General features: G+C 34.4%; 3 protein-coding genes and 1 pseudogene across 4 annotated transcripts; 2 read left to right on the top strand and 2 right to left on the bottom strand.

The window, feature by feature from the left end:
• Window positions 1-692: 692 nt before the first annotated feature.
• On the bottom strand, window positions 693-4,733 carry yata (N-terminal kinase-like protein yata). The gene is made up of 12 exons (XM_066298597.1): window positions 4,620-4,733; window positions 4,267-4,551; window positions 3,963-4,186; window positions 3,816-3,906; window positions 3,440-3,754; window positions 3,025-3,246; window positions 2,543-2,963; window positions 2,147-2,311; window positions 1,833-1,984; window positions 1,499-1,645; window positions 1,085-1,247; window positions 693-823 (listed from the first exon to the last, which is right to left on the bottom strand). The coding sequence occupies exons 1-12, from the start codon at window positions 4,731-4,733 to the stop codon at window positions 693-695; spliced, it is 2,430 nt and encodes an 809-aa protein (XP_066154694.1).
• A 235-nt stretch (window positions 4,734-4,968) lies between these two features.
• Window positions 4,969-7,277, top strand: CIA30 (complex I intermediate-associated protein 30). 2 transcript variants are annotated; one of them, XM_066301598.1, is made up of 5 exons: window positions 4,969-5,276; window positions 5,437-5,785; window positions 6,171-6,415; window positions 6,553-6,738; window positions 6,904-7,277. In XM_066301598.1, the coding sequence occupies exons 2-5, from the start codon at window positions 5,554-5,556 to the stop codon at window positions 7,126-7,128; spliced, it is 888 nt and encodes a 295-aa protein (XP_066157695.1). In that variant the 5' UTR covers window positions 4,969-5,276; window positions 5,437-5,553; the 3' UTR covers window positions 7,129-7,277. The 2 variants fall into 2 exon arrangements, with proteins under 2 accessions (XP_066157695.1, XP_066157690.1); XM_066301593.1 differs by having other exon boundaries at window positions 4,969-5,362.
• A 710-nt stretch (window positions 7,278-7,987) lies between these two features.
• pic (DNA damage-binding protein pic) lies at window positions 7,988-15,575 on the bottom strand. The gene is made up of 17 exons (XM_066301518.1): window positions 15,325-15,575; window positions 14,036-14,184; window positions 13,652-13,914; window positions 13,306-13,594; window positions 12,991-13,144; window positions 12,566-12,898; window positions 12,018-12,175; window positions 11,621-11,799; window positions 11,159-11,319; window positions 10,787-11,102; window positions 10,556-10,679; window positions 10,249-10,354; window positions 10,015-10,179; window positions 9,529-9,870; window positions 9,095-9,370; window positions 8,481-8,707; window positions 7,988-8,217 (listed from the first exon to the last, which is right to left on the bottom strand). Exons 1-17 carry the CDS (start codon window positions 15,383-15,385, stop codon window positions 8,164-8,166), a joined length of 3,357 nt encoding a protein of 1,118 aa, XP_066157615.1. The 5' UTR covers window positions 15,386-15,575; the 3' UTR covers window positions 7,988-8,163.
• A 1,770-nt stretch (window positions 15,576-17,345) lies between these two features.
• LOC136348051 (uncharacterized) lies at window positions 17,346-18,488 on the top strand (annotated as a pseudogene).
• The last annotated feature ends 633 nt before the right edge of the window (window positions 18,489-19,121 follow it).

Genomic DNA, 19,121 nt, shown 5'->3' with positions numbered 1-19,121 from the left:
TGTGAATCATGTAACCCTTCTTTATTAAGATATTAAGAACTTATAAGAAATATTTTTAAATCTGGTATTGAAAACATTGATTCAAGATAAATTCACAAAATATCTCACCGAAGCAGCTGATTTAATTTACGCATTAGTGTGAATCACCCTGGAGCAGGCTCAGTAACACTCTGGAAGGGGGATTTTCAGCACTAACTGAGAAATTTTAATGATTCATTATATTTATTTCGGTAATATTCGCGTTTATCGTGCATAAATAATTTGTTTAGTTCAAAGTTCTTCGAACAATAGACACAATTCAAAATCGTATTTTATGGGGTTTGTTTCGTAAAAAATAGTACATTTGGTCTATCTTGCAAATGAACACTCCAAAACCTACCACCAAACAACCCCCCCTTCCACAGGACGGTATATATATTTTAGGTTTATCACATTAATTAAATTTGTTTACCAACCTAGTGGGAAATGTAAAAAATAAGCTAAATTACGCGGCGATTGATACTTGGCAGAAAACTGGGGAGTTTGCTTAAAACTTTGCGCTCCTAGCCTAGGATTTAAACGCACGTCATAGATAATGTAATGTATACCTTGGGGTTGAAACCATATCAGATATAATCGTTAAATTTCACCCATAATACCCTCGTCCGGGAACCTTACCACCATCTTGTCAAAATTTTATTTTTTCCTCCATTTTAAATCTTTTTGATTCCCAACTTCATGGGACCCCCCGCGCTCCGGTTAGCTCTTCGAGCCTCCATCTCCTTATGGCGTATTATTTTCTTTTCTTCACGTTTTCTTCGAGCTTCGTCTAATTTTTGGTTGCCTTAAACAAGTTAGAAGACCAAATGAAAAAAAGTTAAAATCAATTTAATAATGTTTGTCTTTATGAGTAATACATTCATTACCAATTAAGTGCGCACATATCGTATACACAAGATATTATATCTCTTTAACTGTATATACAATTGTTATGTATCAAGCTGAACGTGTATCGATGGAAAAAAACAACATATGCTTTGGATACAATAGTTTCTCATGTTGTTCGTCAGCTGACAAATAAACTATTTGCAATATTTGCTTTTACCTATGCTGGAATTTTCATCTATTGGCTCAAATTCGGTATCATCCCAGCCATCAAGCGGTTTCCGGTTAACTATACTTTTACTGCTATCCGATTTCGGCGGAATCATAGGAGTAGTGTCCGGGCTCCATGTGTCTGAAGGGGACATGAGTTCTGCTTCTACTTCCTAAGAGAATAATTACTAATAATATATATAATCATATTTCAAAGAATAACAGAATAATGTAAAGACAGTTTTTTAAATAGAAACTTCGTCAAAAAGTTAATGCGGTACCTTATTCTATAAATATTTTTACCATTTAATTATGTACCAACATTCTCCACAACAGTGGCGGTAAGGCAAAATCATTAGAAAATATCTTGACCTCATTAAAAAATTATATTAAAAGAAACCCTGTTTATAATGATATTTCTCACCGCTTCCTCCTCTAAACTGCCCCATTCTTCATTATCCCACCCATCAGTAACTTTGGCTCCCCCTGATCCCGAAGGCGGACTCGTAGGATCACTCTGAGTCCCAGTAATTCCTCCACTCCCACTGCTACTTGCCATTTGACCTCCAGTCTATATTTATGTAAAAAACACAAATTCATATGAAGATAAATGACGAATTTGAGCATCATAAAAAAGTACGTATCAAGCTGCAACCTGCGGCAAACTAATAAAAACTTACACTTACCTACGTTAAAATCGTAGACACTTCACGTATGTTAACTGAGCGTTGCAAATTTAAAACGAAAAGATGACTTACTTCCATATCACCCCAATTGTCATTGTCGCCCCATTGGTCGTAATCGTAATCGGAGACTGACTCGTTTCCCTTGCTACCTTCTTCATGTTCCAAGGAAGTCATGGATGTTACACTGGAAGTGGTAGTTGAAATGCTGCTGCTTGAAGGTTGTTCTGGAAATGAGAGAAGTATCACCGTAACTTTTAAGACGACTATCATGCATTACGAAATATCTCGTAACGAAAAAAACATAATTTCGTATTTCCATTAGTCCCAAGTAGCCAACACACATTCGACAATTTTTTTATACATATATATAAATTCATAGTACACACCTAAAGACCCTGGCTTATTCAATATTTTATTAGCAAAGGTGTTCATGGATTTCACTGTATCCGATTGACTTCGATAGAACTTGGCTGTAACCGCGGTTACTGCCCAACCCGCCCACGTTGCAGCTGCGTTGCTCAGGCTGGGGGTAGCTGTATTTACATCTGCCTCTAGAAATACACTTAAAGTTGCAAAACATAATGATTCCAATAATAAAATCAATAACACAACTCCTAATTTGAGAATTGTGATAATTTTAAACCAATGAAATTTATATTACATGAGGACAATAGACGACACATGACACTTATCGACAAGCTGTATCTTAGCAATACTTGCCTTAACATTAGCCCATGATCTGTGAAAAACTCTGACAACTACTCACAACCCTAACGACTCACCCATGCTTTCCCTTAAACTGGGATCCTCTGATACTTTCTCGAGCTTTCCCAGAAAACCTTTAATGGTTCTAAATGCTGAGTCCCGCACCGACTTTTCAGGATCCAGTGTTAATTGACACAACGCTGGTAAAATCCTCTGCGATACTTCAGCTAATAAATAATATTGTTGTGTCGCGGCCAACGCCAAAACACCAGCGTTCCGTGCAGGAGGAAAAGGGTCCCTCATCGCTCTAATAAAAGCGGATATCAACACCTTTTGCCTAATCTGCGGGTGAAGATGATGCGCAATTTTTCCTAAACACACAGTGGTATTGGTCCTGATGCCGCCTTGGTCGTCCTTGGCTTGGAGACGCGCAAAATGTCGTAAAACCTCCACATTTAAATTATTGTAACTTAGTTTAGGGGCAAGATGTATCACAGACTGGAAAGGTAAATTTGCGAATGAAGATATAGTGAGAAGTAGTACATTCATGAAAACTTACTTTAACAGTCTGTTCACGAATAGTTGGATTTGTGTCCATGAAACCATGAGCAATTTGCGGAAATATCTGCTCGTTAACTGTACTGGCCTGCAAGTGGTTAATAAAGTGCTCTAATTGTTGAAGAAGACGGGACCGCGTGGCCCTGTCATTGCTCCCAAAAAGCTTTACTACACATGGTACTATTTTCTTTTGGTACTCAAGTTCATCTAATAATCTACCTAGCTGAAAACAGACGTATCGAATTAAAACAAAAATGATGATAATAAAACAAATAAATAATAGGTCCATTGACTGAGATACCGTTTTAAAGTCTTAAATTGTCATTTATTAAATAAACAGTGCCTTTCATGGCACTGTAAAATATAACTTTCTTACAATTCTAAAGGAAAAAAAGTAATTCTAACGAAAAACTTACCTTAAACATTGGCGCTAATACTGCAGACCCTGCATCTCCATACTCAAATGCTGTTATAAGCTGCGGCAATATTTTGTGTTTACAAATATTATCAGGAAAATTATCTAAATGTGGAGTTAAATTCGAAAAGAATCGATTTTTCTCATTCTTGTCCTTAATCTGAATTTCCTCTAAAAAGAGTAAGGTGTCTACTAAGTCGTTCTTAAAATAACCTCCCAATTTTCTACATCTTGTTATAATATCAGCTGGATTAGGCCTCGATTGTGGATTTGACCCTATAAGCTCCAAATAGAGATTGGAGAGTTGTCTTGGAATCTAAAGACAGATTTTATATTAAAAAAAAAAAACGTTTTTAAACAGATGGATTTAAACAAACTTTCTCAGATATCCTTAAAGAATTCTGCTGGTATAAAGCACCATGAAATACCTCCCACATTAAGCATCCCAAACCCCACATATCCTGGGAACTAAAACAATCAGAGTTAGTTATAAACTTTTCAAAAGCCAAATATTAACAACTCACCACTTCGTTAAAGTACGTTGTTTGTTTGAATCGTTTTTTTCAGGAGGATCATAAACTTCTAAAGAAGGAGTTACTTTGTAAATTGACACATTTGAGTCCAGTGTGTTGGACACATATTCAACACCTCCAAGCTTCCATTCACCAGAATTATTTACAAATACTGACCAAATATTGACATTGTTGTGTCTGAGGCTCCCATCGTTGTTCAGGAAAGATAAAGCTCTCTACAATATGTCATGAAAATTTGTAATTATAGTTATTCCCTTATTTTAACAAATCATGTATTAAATTTTGTATATTTTACCATGAAGAGCAGAATACTTACAGTAATTTGGAAGATGCCCCATGCCACATATAATTCCTTCTGTGCTTCCTCAAGTGGAAGTTTTTCCAAATGAATCCCCAATGGTTCGACATATTCTGTAACTAGGTACAGTATCTTCTCAGACTCTAAACTGTCTAAAAATGTGAGTACACTGGGATGTCTTAATGTCTTGAGCCTTTTGACTGCCCCCTTGGCTACTTCCAACTGCGAGTCAGAACCACTTTTCAGTTCATAAACAAATATCGACACTTCCTCCCCACTGCCCTGTGTTTAAATCATAGGCTCAAAATGGTTGTCGGCGATTAAAACAGGGCGAAATCGGAATATCATACCTTCTTCTTTCCCTTGTGTAAGGACCAGACACTTCTGTTTTCAAAGCCTGAAACCACTTCACCAATTTCATAATTGAAGTCTTTGGCGGGGTCTCGGGAGAAAAATGACCACATTTTATTAAAAATCACTTAGTTGATGTGGTTTTCCATGGGTGGTTTTTAAATAATTTAAAATTCCTTGGCGGATAATGAGAAATATATTTCTTTATTTTTACAAGTCAGTTTTTCTAACCCTACTTTTCGTTATTGTTACATGTCATGTCACTTAATTTCAACAGGCGGAAACAATGCTAATGTGACAACGTCATCAACAATAAAACTTCTTTTCATTACATATTGTGTCAATTTAAGTTTGAAACTGAATATTTTTCCCTGATTCCTCATTACTATTATTGATCATGTCATTTTTGGTTATTGTTGCTAACCTTTTTTTGTCGCATGATAATTATGTACTAAGCCAAATTTCGTGGATATGAGTTTTCAGGATTTTTTTATTAGAAAGGGAAAAATATACCGAAAAAAAAACTAAACGCGCACGAGGTTTTTGCTCTTTTCATCTCGGATTGTGTTCATGCGTATTGTCCTAAAATAATCATTCACTTGCGATGCACCTATTAGATAATTATATTACATATGAAGAGCTCCACTTCTGAGCAGGTGATTCTATCGTCAACTCTCACAATTGTTTTTCAAAAAATCCAATGGTTATTGTCAATTATGAATTCCTAACCTATAAAATTGCCGTAAGAAACATCAATTTTCCTTTAGATTTATACTTGAATAATTATTTATTTTTGAAATTATACGTATTTTTTAGTAACACGAAAATAATGTGCCAACGGTAACATTAATCTCACATAAAAATTTTCTAAAATCCAACTTTTATTGGGTGTTGCCACCAATGTAAAAAGGAGCAAAATATTTTTAAAGCAAAATGAATTCTCTAGTAGTGCGATGTTTACTAGTAAAATCCCCTGTGGTACAACTAGGAAAAAGGACATTGAATACCTCTAATAAATTATTTACATTTTGGGAGAAAGATGATAGAGGAGGTTACAAGACTAAGGGACCATATCCAAATTTTACTGAAAGGATGAGAAGTGGTCTTGCTGAACTAAAAAATGAAGTGAAACTGTGGTGTGGAGAAGTGAAAGACAAGTTTGAATGCAAGTATTTACATATGATCTACTGCCTAATTTATAAACAACATAAAGTTTATGACTTCCCCCCTGGTAAGTTATTATTGAAGTCAGGGGGACACACTTGGCACAGTCCTGTGCCCATTGATAGTGTTAGAGTTCTCATAGATACAAGGTCTTTTGCACACTGTTTACTTTTGTCTGATAAAACTCAAGCATAGAATTGCAACTGTATTACTCTAATTTCAATATTACCTTAGCTTCCCTTTAAACCAACAAATTAAATATATATTATACATAATAGAATACATCTTTGGCAAGTTATAATACTCATCACAATGTCAAAAAATACTACTTCATACTCTTCAGTTTACCTTCACAAAATTTTATTTTTAAATATTCCTCTATCTAGCTGATCCAATAATGCTATATCGTCCATATGAAACGGACGTAGCTTGGAGATTTAAGAATCTAAGTTCACTAGATAATTGGATAGTCACCTGTGATGCTGATAACAATGAAGGTTACAGTTACTGTAGCCTAATTAAAAATAATCAAGGTAACGTTGTTTTTAGCGGAAATATAAATTTGAGGGTTCCTAAAGATGGTCGAGTGAAAAGAGCTGGATATTGTAACATGCAAACTAAGCGCTTTAGGGTAAGTTCAGTTAAATAAAGTGAATCGATTATTGTAAACATTCATCAGGGTTTACTATGCCAAATTAACATCCATGTATTACTTTTTTTTTTTTTATAATAGAATACCTCCAAATTCCCACAGCTTTTCTGTTATAGAGATCGTTTAAAAGAGATGACTATTTAAACTGGACTGGATACAACACTTTAGTAATGAAAGTTAGAGGGGATGGCAGGACTTATCTTTTGAACTTGGGCACTAGAGGCTATTTTGATGTTGCCTGGAATGACATGTACCACTATCAACTCTATACAAGGGGCGGACCTTATTGGCAAATTGCCAAAGTAAGTTCTCTTAAAGTTACTTTCCTCAGCATTGGAAAAAAACAATGTATTCCGATTCTATTCTTCTGAATCATAAATGATCATAAAATTCTGAATGTCAAAACTTGTAGTAAATTTACCTAAATACTATTCTTTGCCTCTTTTAAAAAAAACTATAAATTTCAGATACCCTTTTCAAAATTCTTTATGGCGTCCAAAGGTAGAATACAAGATGATCAGCACCCCATACCATTAAATAAAGTTTCCAGTTTCGGGATATCTGCCCAAGACAGGCATGGAGGAGATTTTTACTTGGAGATAGATTATATTGCTTTAGAATATGATCCTAGGCATGTGGAAGAGTTTGCCTACGAGATGTATGCGGTTGACAAAGGTATTGCCAATGTTTAGACACCGTTTGATGAATGTAAATAAGTTATTTCTGTTCAAAAATATAAATGATTAAAGTTGTTAAATGTCAAATACTAAATGTTGGAATATTTTGTAACACTAACACATTACATTCAACCTATGGATTGAAAATAAATGCTCTTAATACACGCATGCGTTGGTTACTTTCGACAAGATAATGGAGAAAGTTGTTATACACAAACACTTACGAGCTGCAGCAGCATATGGCAGCTCATGTGATGTGATCAGACTATCCAAATGGAAGTATTAATAAACATTATCATTGCAAAAAATTAGTTTCTTATAGAATTATGAGAAACTAATAATTTATTGCAATTACTGCAGGTAAAATATTGTTTCCTATCCAAATATATTTGCAAAAGGTCCTTTCTTTGAGTAATCGATGATAACACAACAAATTCCATAATTTACATCCTTTTTATCTATTAATAAATATACTGACAACTATCAAACTTTCACGTTGATAAATTTTTTAATCTCCCTGTGCTGGATGGCGTTGCAGCAAATCTTGTTACTGATAGATTCTACTGAAATATAAAAAAGCGTCTAATCCTTATTGGCCACACTACTAAACACTTCTATGTGCGTGGGCTTTTGACTGTTGACGAGGAGGAGAATATGGGGTTAAAATTACATCACTGGGTATCATTGTCTTTATTATAATAAATCACAGAGAAGGCATTAAAAAAAAAAGAAAAAAAAAAAAAGATTTTTTGCTCGGTGTTGTTCATCGTTGAGAAACCAACAAATTGCAGTAAAACAAATTAGTTTCCTGTAACGTTTGAAAATATTGGAATAATTAGTAGTTCACACGAAAGTAACTACTAGTAAACCGAAATTCTATAAATTCTATCTCTTCTTTATTTTCATCAAACTCATTTTGTACAACAAGGTTAATTCAAAAATTAGAAAAGCAATGGGAAAAATGCCAAGACTTCCTAAGAATTATCAGAAGTCGCAACTTAAACCAAACCAACTGGAACTAAATGTCCAAAAACCTTTTTTACCTGAAAATTAGTGTATCCTAGTGAGGTCCTCTACTGTTTTAATCAAATGCTCTACGGTCACCTAAAAAGTATGTATTACAAAATATTAAAACAATATTGACGGCTCATAGAAATCAAATCAAATCTTCCTGGGTATGTGAAGTAGACAAGTCATAATAACTCATAATGATAAATTTCTAACCTGAATTATTTGTCACCATCACTGTCTACTTCAAACACAGGAAAAACATACAAGTTCAATAGCACCTATAAACCTTGGTTTTATCTAATCGGGAAGTAAAAATAAACTAATTTGCTTGACATAGGTCAAACACTTCGACTTACCCCCAAGCCATCAGCCACTTCTTTCATGGTATTAGGAGACAAATCCAAGAAACTCTCAATCAAATCCCCATCAATGAAGCCCTCGCTATTTTCAGTCTTTATGTCTGTATTGAAAGCCCTCCAAAATTGATGACTAATCCTTCCAACCGACTTAATGGTGGTGGCTAGTTTGTTCTGCAGTTCCCTCAGTTGTTCGTAAAACTCTTGTGATATTTGCGTTACCAATCCTGTAAACACGAATTAAACGGATATTCCAAAAGACCGGTTTATAGTCAATTTTATTGACGAGACGACTAGGATCTCGTTCGTAACCTAATCGATGGTCTAGTCTGTGCGACTTTGAAATTATACATTTTGAGGAATCCATAATAACAATGATATACCTTATCGACATTGTCAAGTTACCTGAACTTGCCGTCCATGCAGCGATAACAAATTCTTGTGATTTTTAATCAATATAGAAAACTTGGCGACTTCACTTTACCATAAACTCAGCGGCAAAATTTGATTTAAAATGTATCGTGTTTCTGCTTAAAATTCGTAAAATTTTCGGAAATGTAAAGAAAATGTGACAACCATAAATAGAGCTTAAACATTTGGACATCATGCTTTACCTATTGCGCCGGCAACGGTACCGAATAACACGCAACCTTTTGTGGGAGTGGACGTTTCTGCTAAGTTCTGCATCACCAGTGATCCATGTCGGAAAACGTTAATCATATCGCCCACGTGGAAGAGTCCCACTTGAAGCATTTGAGATCGTCCTTCATCCGTATTGGCCGTCTCATCTTTCTGGCACACAAAAATATTGTAACAGTTTTCCGCCCCTAGGAATATTTCGTCGTCCAGGAACTCAAGTGCGGTCATCCAGTTCGGGTTGTAATCTCTCGCTAAAAATGAAAAAATGTTGTAAAACTTCCTGAAATGTCGGAAGTTATTGAGAAAAAAATAATTTCTTAAGATTGAAGTATGCGATTCGAAACGACTTTTTTTTTTAATTGAGCAATATACAATATATCTACTATATATACATCGCCAAAATTATTACCTATTTCTTCAAAGCTGCCCTCCATCGTTTTGTACTGCAGCAACGTAATGCTCCGCATAAGATCTCCGACCAATATAAAATCTCCTTTGGTTTTGAGGCACAGTGACACAATATTATTGAAATGTGAACATTCCAGCCTTAGTTCCTTTTCCGTTGTCCACTCGAAGAGCCTCACTGTACTGTTAATACTGGCCAGCAGTTTTCCATTAAAAGATGCGAGTGAATAACATGCGCCTTTGATCTCTTTTTCGGAGACCTGGACTAGTTTGTTGTCGGTCCAGTGGAAAATGACAATGCGGCCTTGCTTCGGTTCGGATTCTTCGGGGTTCACCGTGGCAGTTCCTTAAAGGCAATAGTTACTTATAATCCGAAAGAGAGGAAAATATTTTTAGACTACCCTGTTCTAAGTCTTATGCACAATTTCGAGACACCTAGCATTCTATTCATAAAAATACGGAAAATTACTTTTCAAAAATGTCTGCTTACCAACGATAAAATAGGTATGAGGGTCGTTACTCAACTGGCAAGATATCAACGATAAAACGTATTCCTGATTTAAAAATTGGTGAGCGGCTAATACTTCAAAAGTGTTCTGATCGATGATAAGGAGATTGTGGATTTCCACTTCTTGGCAGTATTCTGCGGTATTTCCTGCAACAATGTAGTTCATTTGTGAGGAACAATTTAATTATTAATGGCCCTGTAAAAACAATAACTAACCTGTTACAATGGTCACCGCCTGGGTCATTGTGGATGCACTTTGTCTCACTGAATTCAAGCCGTTTGAATCTAGAATATCGGTTCTAGATGTGGAAACCCCAAATACCTACAGCAAATTCTCACGTAAGTCGAGACTATAGTATTTTAGCATTGTGTATTACTTTAGTTTTTTTCAAAAGAACAAATGTAGAATGGTAAAGATTTTAGTTTATTTTTCTATGACTATGTCTGCTGAAAATCTGTTCGGACGCAGCCTGTACAAATTCCCAACTAAAGGTCTTTAATAAATCTTCGCAATTATGTTTACCTGACTACATTCCTGATAGGCTATTCTCCTGGGTGACTCTTGCAAAGGAATGGTCCTTATATGTAATTTCTGTATTTCGTCTATAGTTCCTATCGTCACAGACGTAGCTGTTGCCAAAGCTAGGCTGTAAGGGAACGAAATGGACATGTTTAAGCCCAGTTAGAGATTTTCTTTACCTGATGTAAAACCTTCAGACAGTGACACTAACTTTCACACATACATTTCACTCACCTGTCAGGATACGCCTCCGCGTTCAACGAACACATCTGACTCACTTCTTTCAAATTGACGTTTGAAAATACCAGTTTATGATTCGAGGAATAAATAACAGTGGGTCTATCGGAGCACGCAAATACATTGGTTGAATTCAGTGATCTGAACGCCTTTAATATGGTCGGCTGAGTACCTAAGGTGACTTTCTTTTTATCGTTCAACGCGCCCAACTCAACGTGCAATGTGAAATAGTACATAGTACCATCGCCCAGCGCGCATAACAGATAATTGCAGCCTTCGAACGTAGCCATGAGGATTGAACGCGGCATTATGTCTGTAAATGCAAAAGTGTTGATATAAAATAAGATAGGTGGAGTATAAACAAAGTACCTCCTCCTAAAAGTTCTTTATGTGCCTCTGTTAGGTTAGGTAATCGCAGAATGCGGGCTGAAATATCAGTCCACAGTCCTACAGCAACGATGTCTGTGGTGAGACTGTCTCCCAAAGGGCTGATATCGAGGCAAGAAACTTCAACATCCAATGTGGTTTCTCTGAAAAAAATTATTAATATGCGTGTATAAAATTTAGCAACAGTGAATTATATTGAAAAATACAAGATTTATTTAAAAATAAATTTCAAAAATAACAATTGACAGAATCAATTTGATTAGTTTATGTTGTTAGATAGGAACCTGGTATGTTATAAGAAAAAAATAACGTAAAACCAATAATAGTACAGCTAATGAAGTCTCGTAAGATTTAGGATAACTTTTAGAATATTTTGAGGAGTTATTCTTAACTATGAAGTAAATCATGGCAAAATAATTTATTAAGTATCAATGAGCTAATTACCCTTTTAATATTAACTCGTTAGGGAATATTTCCAAATAATAAAGCTGGTTGCCAGTAGCAACCGCTAACTGTGACTTATTGCTGGCTACTACTATAATATGTTTTTCTGTGGGAGGTTTCCATTCACACACTAAAGTTTTAGACTGTACAGATACTAGACGTGCCGAATCCGGTGTAACCTGAAAAGAATATTTTATTACACGATTTATAATTTTAAAAAATAAAAATGTATTCACAATCAGAGACATTGCTCCATTAACTATATTCAACTTTTATTATCCTAACAGCGACTTGGAACACGTTCATTAATAAAGTATATCATATTGTTGTTTCAGATAAACACAATCTAAAGATTTGTTTTTGTTAAAATTCAAATTCACACTGGGTGTAAACAAACCTGAAGTAACTGCTCGTGAGCGACATTCCCGCAAAAAAAAGTCTGTTGCTCAGATGTGAAACCTGGAATATCAGTTTCCTCTACCTCCTCGCCGTTCAGAGTTAATATACGAGTTTGGCCAACAAATGCTAATACTAGGGTATCGTCCATTTTTTCACCTTAAATAATAAATTGGTATTATGTCAACGAATAAAGCATAGTCTTGAGTACTGCTTTAATCAATTACACAATAATATCGTTCTAGCAAGCATATGTTTTCCCCATTACATACATACAGGGTAGCCTATTTAAAACAGTCCACCTGAAATACCTTGAATGAAATTTAAGATATTTGAAGCGGTTGCCACCTCGTTTAGGGGGCTCACTGTTCACCTACGAATTTGATCTAAAAATGTTTCCCTTAAAAGTACAATTGACGCACCTAGGCGTTTTCCAAAAAAAATATTCCATTCAAGATATTTCAGATGGACCGTTTTAAATGGACCACCCTGTATGTAGATGAGCATTATTTTGACATAGACTATGCAAATCAACACCCAATAACCTACCATTCGCCTGCAACGACCACATTCCCTTGATGCCCATCAAATCGATAGATGCATGTTCCTGGATACCAATTCCATTTCTAATAATCCGCAATGAGCCTTCTTTGAAAGCACCCGAGCAGGTAACCAATTGCCCTTGACTTTGTCTCTCAAGATCCACCACGCACATGTCCAAAATTGGCGCCAAGTTGGTGAAAGTTTCCATTACAGTAACATACGAACCATTGGTATCAGGTTTTGTGTTCAATTTCACCAGCTGAGAGTCGCCTAGACGTGAACCAATAAAGAGAACGCCGTTGTCTAGGTAAGTGATACATTCGGGGATCGCAATTTCACCTGAAAGTTTGAAATAGTTTGCCTTCATTCCCATTTGGAACCATATTTTGAGATTTAAGTTCAAGATGAATAACTAATCCATCAATCCTCACCTAACATATCCACTTTAAGATCTTTTACTACTTCTTGGGATTCTCCTCGATTTTCCGTTTCCAAAAAGAGCATAAACAAGTGTCCCGCCATATCTCCGAGGAGATAACGCAGTCCACTTGGATCCACTCTGGCGTAGCATGTAATGGTGCTTTGCTAAATAAGGAAAAACTGCATATATTTTGGAAAATCATTACAGCTTGAAAAATTAAGAGAATGTTAAAAAATTAATAAATCGGTAACTCTGGAACCCAAAATGACATTTTTAAAAATTATAATCAATTATTTTACTTCCAGTCATTATATGCTTTTCTTACCTTAATAACTGCAGGTGCCACCACAAGGGACGAGATCCCATCATGATACAAAATACTCTCTTGACCAATTATAAGAGCGCCTGCTAAAGGAGAAGGTACAGGGATAATAATTGAAGCCTCCTGTTCTACATTATCCTGTCTCCAGGGCACTTTCACAAATTCCTTTTCCCTTAATGAGATTTCGTGAGTTTTCACATGACGACCGTTAATGTCCTGATGGATTAAGATTAAAGTAGGATTTGCGCACCCATGGAGGAACTCCACGTCTGTCACATGCAATTCATCCATCCTAAATACATAAGTAACTCATGGAGAAGACTTTCTGATAGTCAGAAAGTTAACATACCTAAAATTGGTGGCTTTAAGCTCAGAATTGTCTTTTTCTAAAGGGATGACTTTAAACAGGCCATCATAAAGCCTTAAGCCTATTACTCGAGCCTTAGGATCAATTACAGCTAATATTCCTGTTTCTGATGGTTTTCCAATTCTGTCAGCAACATTGCCATGTGCTTTTGTAATGATTTCTAAATTTTCATCTCCATTCTGACATTCTAATATCATAGCGTTGTATCTGTATGTTATGATAAATAGCAAATCTTTTTTCTCATGCTAAAATGGAAAATATTATATACAATCTTTCATTAATGGTACAACAGTAAAATTAAACAAAAGTTTGTGCCAGTGATGACTATACATCTCCCAAAAGAAACTCCCTTGATATATTATTTACCTGTGGTCTAAATAATTTCATTACAGCAACTTTGCCATATAACCCAATTTCTTTAATAGGTCGTAAACCTTCAGGAGTAACTAGATATATGTCCAGTCTGTTACTCTTTGCAACTATTAAGTTTAAATCTGTTGGAGAAGTGAAATTTCCTGAAAATTGTAAATTATGAAGAATGGATAATAACATTGAAAGCAATTGCTTTTTTCCTATGTAAATGATTTATGATGGCAGCAACAACCATATTTGACATATAACTTAGATTAAAAAGCTGATAATCAACTTCCAATTTGGTTGAAAGCTGGAAATATTTCAACTCCTTTCTGAAAGGATAAACAGTACTGATGCTAATGTTTATATAAATGACATTTTGAATAGTAGGAATGGCTACATTTAACAGAGGATGATAACAATGAAATTCACTCTCTGTATAATGGCCATGGGGGAATTACTAGACAAATTAGAGCTGTTATCCTAGATACAATCATGCAATGCATATGATAACTAATCATTAATACATTGAAAGAAAAAAGTAAATGTTACTTTCAGCTTAGTAATAACTTGGTCTATAAATTTTCAAATCACTGTGTCATAGTATTTTTTAATTATACTTCTACGAATATAAAAAATGGCTATTTCAGTTTCTTCATTAAGTACCAGAGAAATACAAAAATATGTGCTGTTTAGTCCCCTACTAAATGGTCCTATATTTACTAGATCAGATTTTAATCATTTTTATAGGAAACTCCCATTTTCTGAGTGGATAGAGACAAACTAGTATAGGTGTTATGGACTTAAATTTTTAAGACAAATGTAAAAAATATTTCTATAATTATGAGAACACAAAATAACACAATAATTTGCCAATATTATGTGGTATTAATAAAATTATTGAGTACAATTATACAAAGAACACTCAAACTTTTTTTATGTTTCTTAAGTAGTATCTATTCAGTATGTTAGCTTGAGATTTACTAAGTAAAAATATTTAAGTTGTCGTGGAAAAAAAGGATAACAGTAGAATAGGAGAAAATGGTAATATATGAAATCAACTATAATCGAGAAAAAGATTGTCCTCCTTGTTGACAATAGTCAAAAGGAGAAGAAATTTTAAGTTTAATCTTCGGTTAGGGATGAAGTAAGTTTCAAACCTCAGATATACCTGTTTTTTATCCAAAATATATTCATTGATCCTTTTTGCGTCTTAATATGATAAATACTTAAATAGGAGAAGAAGCCAAAAATTAACTGATAATAGAGATAAACAACTCTAGAGATTGAGGTGCACATACCTGTAATGCAGGCCGTTACCGCTGTGGGTTTATGAGCTGTAACAATATAGTGATGCGACATGTTGATTTCAAATTATCTAATATGATCTCAACACGTTCTATTCAAGGCATAAATCGAGCACTATTTAACATGAAAAAAACATTAATGGAAGTTTTTTTATGGTTTCTTAGTTTTTCAGCCAGACCTTCTCTTTAATTTAAATAAATGGTCAGACATAACTTCAAAGCCATGCTCGAAAATCATCAAAGTCAAAGACAACGTGTGTCAGTAGAGAAGGGTTATGTTCAATAAGTTATTAAGGTAAACAACGTAGAAAATAGATTCTCTCAGTTGATTTGTTCTTATATATAAGGTGGTTCTCACTCACACATATGAGCTTATTCTTTTCCTTTACCTATCCTTACTTAAAAATGTTATTATTTAATTAAATTTCTCTAATAAAGAAAGTTTAATTTTAATTAGACTGCTTCTCAAACAACTTTATGAGACTCAATAAACTATATTTATTCAGACAATACAGCAACAACAATATTCGAATTACCTACGGGCACTGTTGAATCTCAACTTGTTTCTTATAAATCTATGAATGACATGTAAATTTTCCTCAAAGTCGAACATCGGTTGATCTATAGATAGCTTTATATGTTGCACTTAACAGTATCGATGGTGTATAATCTAAAATCTTAAATTATGAGGTATAGTAAGCTGAGAGAGATAGAAATATTAATTTATCCATTTTTTTCAGGTTACCAATAATAGACTTGAAGAGGTACGAATTTATGGTCTTATTAGTCCTCTTTTTCATTTCACCATATTGTCAAGATGAACATTTTGTTATTTGTAAAAGAATACAATTTCCCAAATTGACAGAATTTAAACCACTGGATTCTTTATTTGATCTAAATACATTCTAATCTCTTTATCAAATGTTTTAAAAACCTTGATTAAGTCATCAATTAGTTTGTTAAGCACGTGTCTACATATATTAGTTGGAACCGGTTGGAAGGAAGTTCTCAATGGACATAACAGAGCTTTTAAATTGGCCTTTCATGTATGTAATATAACTTGTTACCTATCTCTTAAATACACGTCGAAATTTATTACTTCCCGAAAATATACAAAACGAAATGTGGTTGACCTCTATTTACACGTATCTATGACGACCGAAATAAAAGCGATTGCAAAACAAAAGCTTTTTCCCGATATGGGGTGGCTTAGTGCAGCGATTCACGTGTGTGCGATTCATACCCCTACATGGCCCAACTATCCGGAAAATATATACATGCCATTAACAAAATTTACATTGATATTGACTGGTAAGTGCGTTGTTCTCCCTCCGTAATTATTAAAAATCATCATTTGATTCATAACTTTAAGTCACGAGAGTTCTTTTGGTGGACACACGTTGCAGTCAAATTTGTTTACCATATGGGCCACATATTTATAACTATGAATTGAACTGGGTCATATTTATTTTCTGGTTGATTAATGTGGTTCGATTTTTAGTTGTGTTCGAAATGTGCATGGTTTTGCAGTTGAACCGATATCGATAGTTCCAATTGATGCGATATAGTAAAATATGATGATCCGGTGAGCTCGCTTTTATGTGCAAAAATTACCAAAAAATAATGAAAATTTTATTGCCATCTAGTTTGAAGATAATATAAGTAAAACGAGTGAATACAACAGGTTTGGCAACGAGACCTTTTGAATAGAAAATCACGAGGCGAATTATTTTTTAGATGGGATTTGGATTTTCAGAAAGATTTAAGGGGATGAAAATCCAAAAAACTATTCACGACAAATTAGGTAAAATAATTAAATCCACAACACGATAATAGAAAAAATTAAAATTTTTGTAACCGCAATTTAGAACAAAAATGCGCAAAGGCGTGATAATTTGAGTGAAAACAGCGGGACCATTAGCAAAAACTCCAAATTGGCAAATGCTGTCTCCTATCCTTCATATTTTGTCAGAGTTTATGTCTCTTTTAAAATGAAGAGAAAATGATAAACAGTCACAAAATTGGACCTCCCCAACAAAAAAAAAAGAGGAGACGCAGTTTCACACTTGTCAAAATGCCACTACCCACACGACTGCCTGCTCACGCAAGAAGGGATATCATAGTAAAATTCTGCAGACCTATGATTCAAATCACATTCAAATGCATCAAAACATTTGTGATATTATTCGTAGTAGTAATGCCGTTCACGATCATTTTGTCAATTAATTTGCTTCATAAGGCCATAGAAATTCGAATTAATTTGGGCACATTCATAAACATGATTTCAAGCGAGGACAAAGAGTTATAACCATATCTTTTGGCTTTATTGGTGTTTCTGTTGGTGTGTCACAATACGGTCATTATCTTTTATGCGTACAAAATATTCTCTGCAAAGAGGAGCCTGGAATCGAATAGGATTTTGTTTATCTTTCTACTAGTAGCTTCAAGTATGGTAAGTGTCATCAATACTATTAACTTCTTGATACGGGGGAGTTTGAAACTTAATATCGAGTTGGTTATAAAATTGATGATCGTCTTGGCCACTTCGAAGCAACTTGACAACCTAAATAAATGCAATGAAGACGGTATAATCAAGGAAGTGGAAAAATATGCAATTAACTCTTTCCATAAGAAACAGATACACATATTGCAAATACGTTTTCAGTGCTATGGCAGTAAGAAATATGAAGATTGGCACAATATTTCGTGTTTTGATAAAGCAGCGTAGATTAAGTAATACTAATTAAAAAAAATCATTTTCTTGAAATTTAACCATAAATGATCCCGGCTCTAATACCCCCTAAACAGGTAAAATTTCCTTTAGTTGCTGCTTCATTTAAGCTAGGTTTCCCTGTATACATTTCAATATAAAGAACATTGGGGTGAATGATATCTACTCTTCTGAAATTGATTTGAGCATATTGGAAACAGAGTGTTTTGCCACGACTGTAGAGAAAAAGATGCAAGTTGAAATAGCGATTGTGAGAAGCTTTTGCGTCTATATATTTCTAGAGGCCGTATAGTACATAGCAGGATTCCAATGAAATTCTTTAATTTATAATTTTCAGTGTTTGATGTTGGTGTCTGTGAGGTTTTTGCAAACAGGGCATTTGGTGGAATCAAACTTTGATAATAAAGAAAGAAAATATGTAGTCTAGTTACTGGGGTCTTATACCGGGAAGAGTCAGTCTACTGAGTCGCCTGAGTCACATCCTGTTCCACCTAAGATGATGAACTAAATTGATGCAAATTTATGTCATGAACGGCAACAAGATAAATTTATTATTTTGATGAGCTATAAGAGAAAAATATACGGGATGATTCAATTGCCATGGCTTTTTGACATTCCCCCATTTTTGACAAACTCTTATTAGAGTATTAGTTAAATTAAAAAAAAAAATCCTTACCACATTTGTGAGAATATTTTCACTCGTTTCATTAAATCTCTATCACTTACCATTTCCGACTTCTTCATATGTATATGCAAACCCTTCATGTATTCAACATACATACATTATACATATATTAGTAATCCATCATTATGTTAAAACAAAAAGTTGCAATTTCCCATATAAAAATTAAGCTGTACTTGATTAGACAGAAGCAGATATCTATTTATGGAACGGAATTAAACTATTACCTAAGATATCTGTACATCAATATGTCACAAAAACTGAGTTTATAAGAAAAATGTGCTACCTGCATACTAATCTTAAATTAAGTGTCTATTTTTCTAAGGTTATTGAAACGTTTCTTTTCGTTTGATTAGTTGTTATTGCACCTTAAACACC

The sequence above is a fragment of the Euwallacea fornicatus genome, chromosome 2, assembly GCF_040115645.1.
Source record: "Euwallacea fornicatus isolate EFF26 chromosome 2, ASM4011564v1, whole genome shotgun sequence".
Classification (NCBI taxonomy): domain Eukaryota; kingdom Metazoa; phylum Arthropoda; class Insecta; order Coleoptera; family Curculionidae; genus Euwallacea; species Euwallacea fornicatus.
Note: the sequence above shows the minus strand (reverse complement) of the source record. Positions and strands in the feature narration are given on the sequence as shown.

Coding starts and splice junctions, on each gene's coding strand:
- yata (XM_066298597.1), bottom strand. CDS start 4,733: ATGTGGTCATTTTTCTCCCGAGACCCCGCCAAAGACTTCAATTATGAA. Junction 3,755..3,815: donor CTTTAAGGATATCTGAGAAA/GTTTGTTTAAAT, acceptor ATCTGTCTTTAG/ATTCCAAGACAACTCTCCAA. Junction 1,248..1,498: donor GCAGTTTAGAGGAGGAAGCG/GTGAGAAATATC, acceptor TTATTCTCTTAG/GAAGTAGAAGCAGAACTCAT.
- CIA30 (XM_066301598.1), top strand. CDS start 5,554: ATGAATTCTCTAGTAGTGCGATGTTTACTAGTAAAATCCCCTGTGGTA. Junction 6,416..6,552: donor TGCAAACTAAGCGCTTTAGG/GTAAGTTCAGTT, acceptor TTTCTGTTATAG/AGATCGTTTAAAAGAGATGA. Junction 6,739..6,903: donor CTTATTGGCAAATTGCCAAA/GTAAGTTCTCTT, acceptor TATAAATTTCAG/ATACCCTTTTCAAAATTCTT.
- pic (XM_066301518.1), bottom strand. CDS start 15,385: ATGTCGCATCACTATATTGTTACAGCTCATAAACCCACAGCGGTAACG. Junction 14,185..15,324: donor GGTAACGGCCTGCATTACAG/GTATGTGCACCT, acceptor TACAATTTTCAG/GAAATTTCACTTCTCCAACA. Junction 10,680..10,786: donor GCGGAGGCGTATCCTGACAG/GTGAGTGAAATG, acceptor GTTCCCTTACAG/CCTAGCTTTGGCAACAGCTA.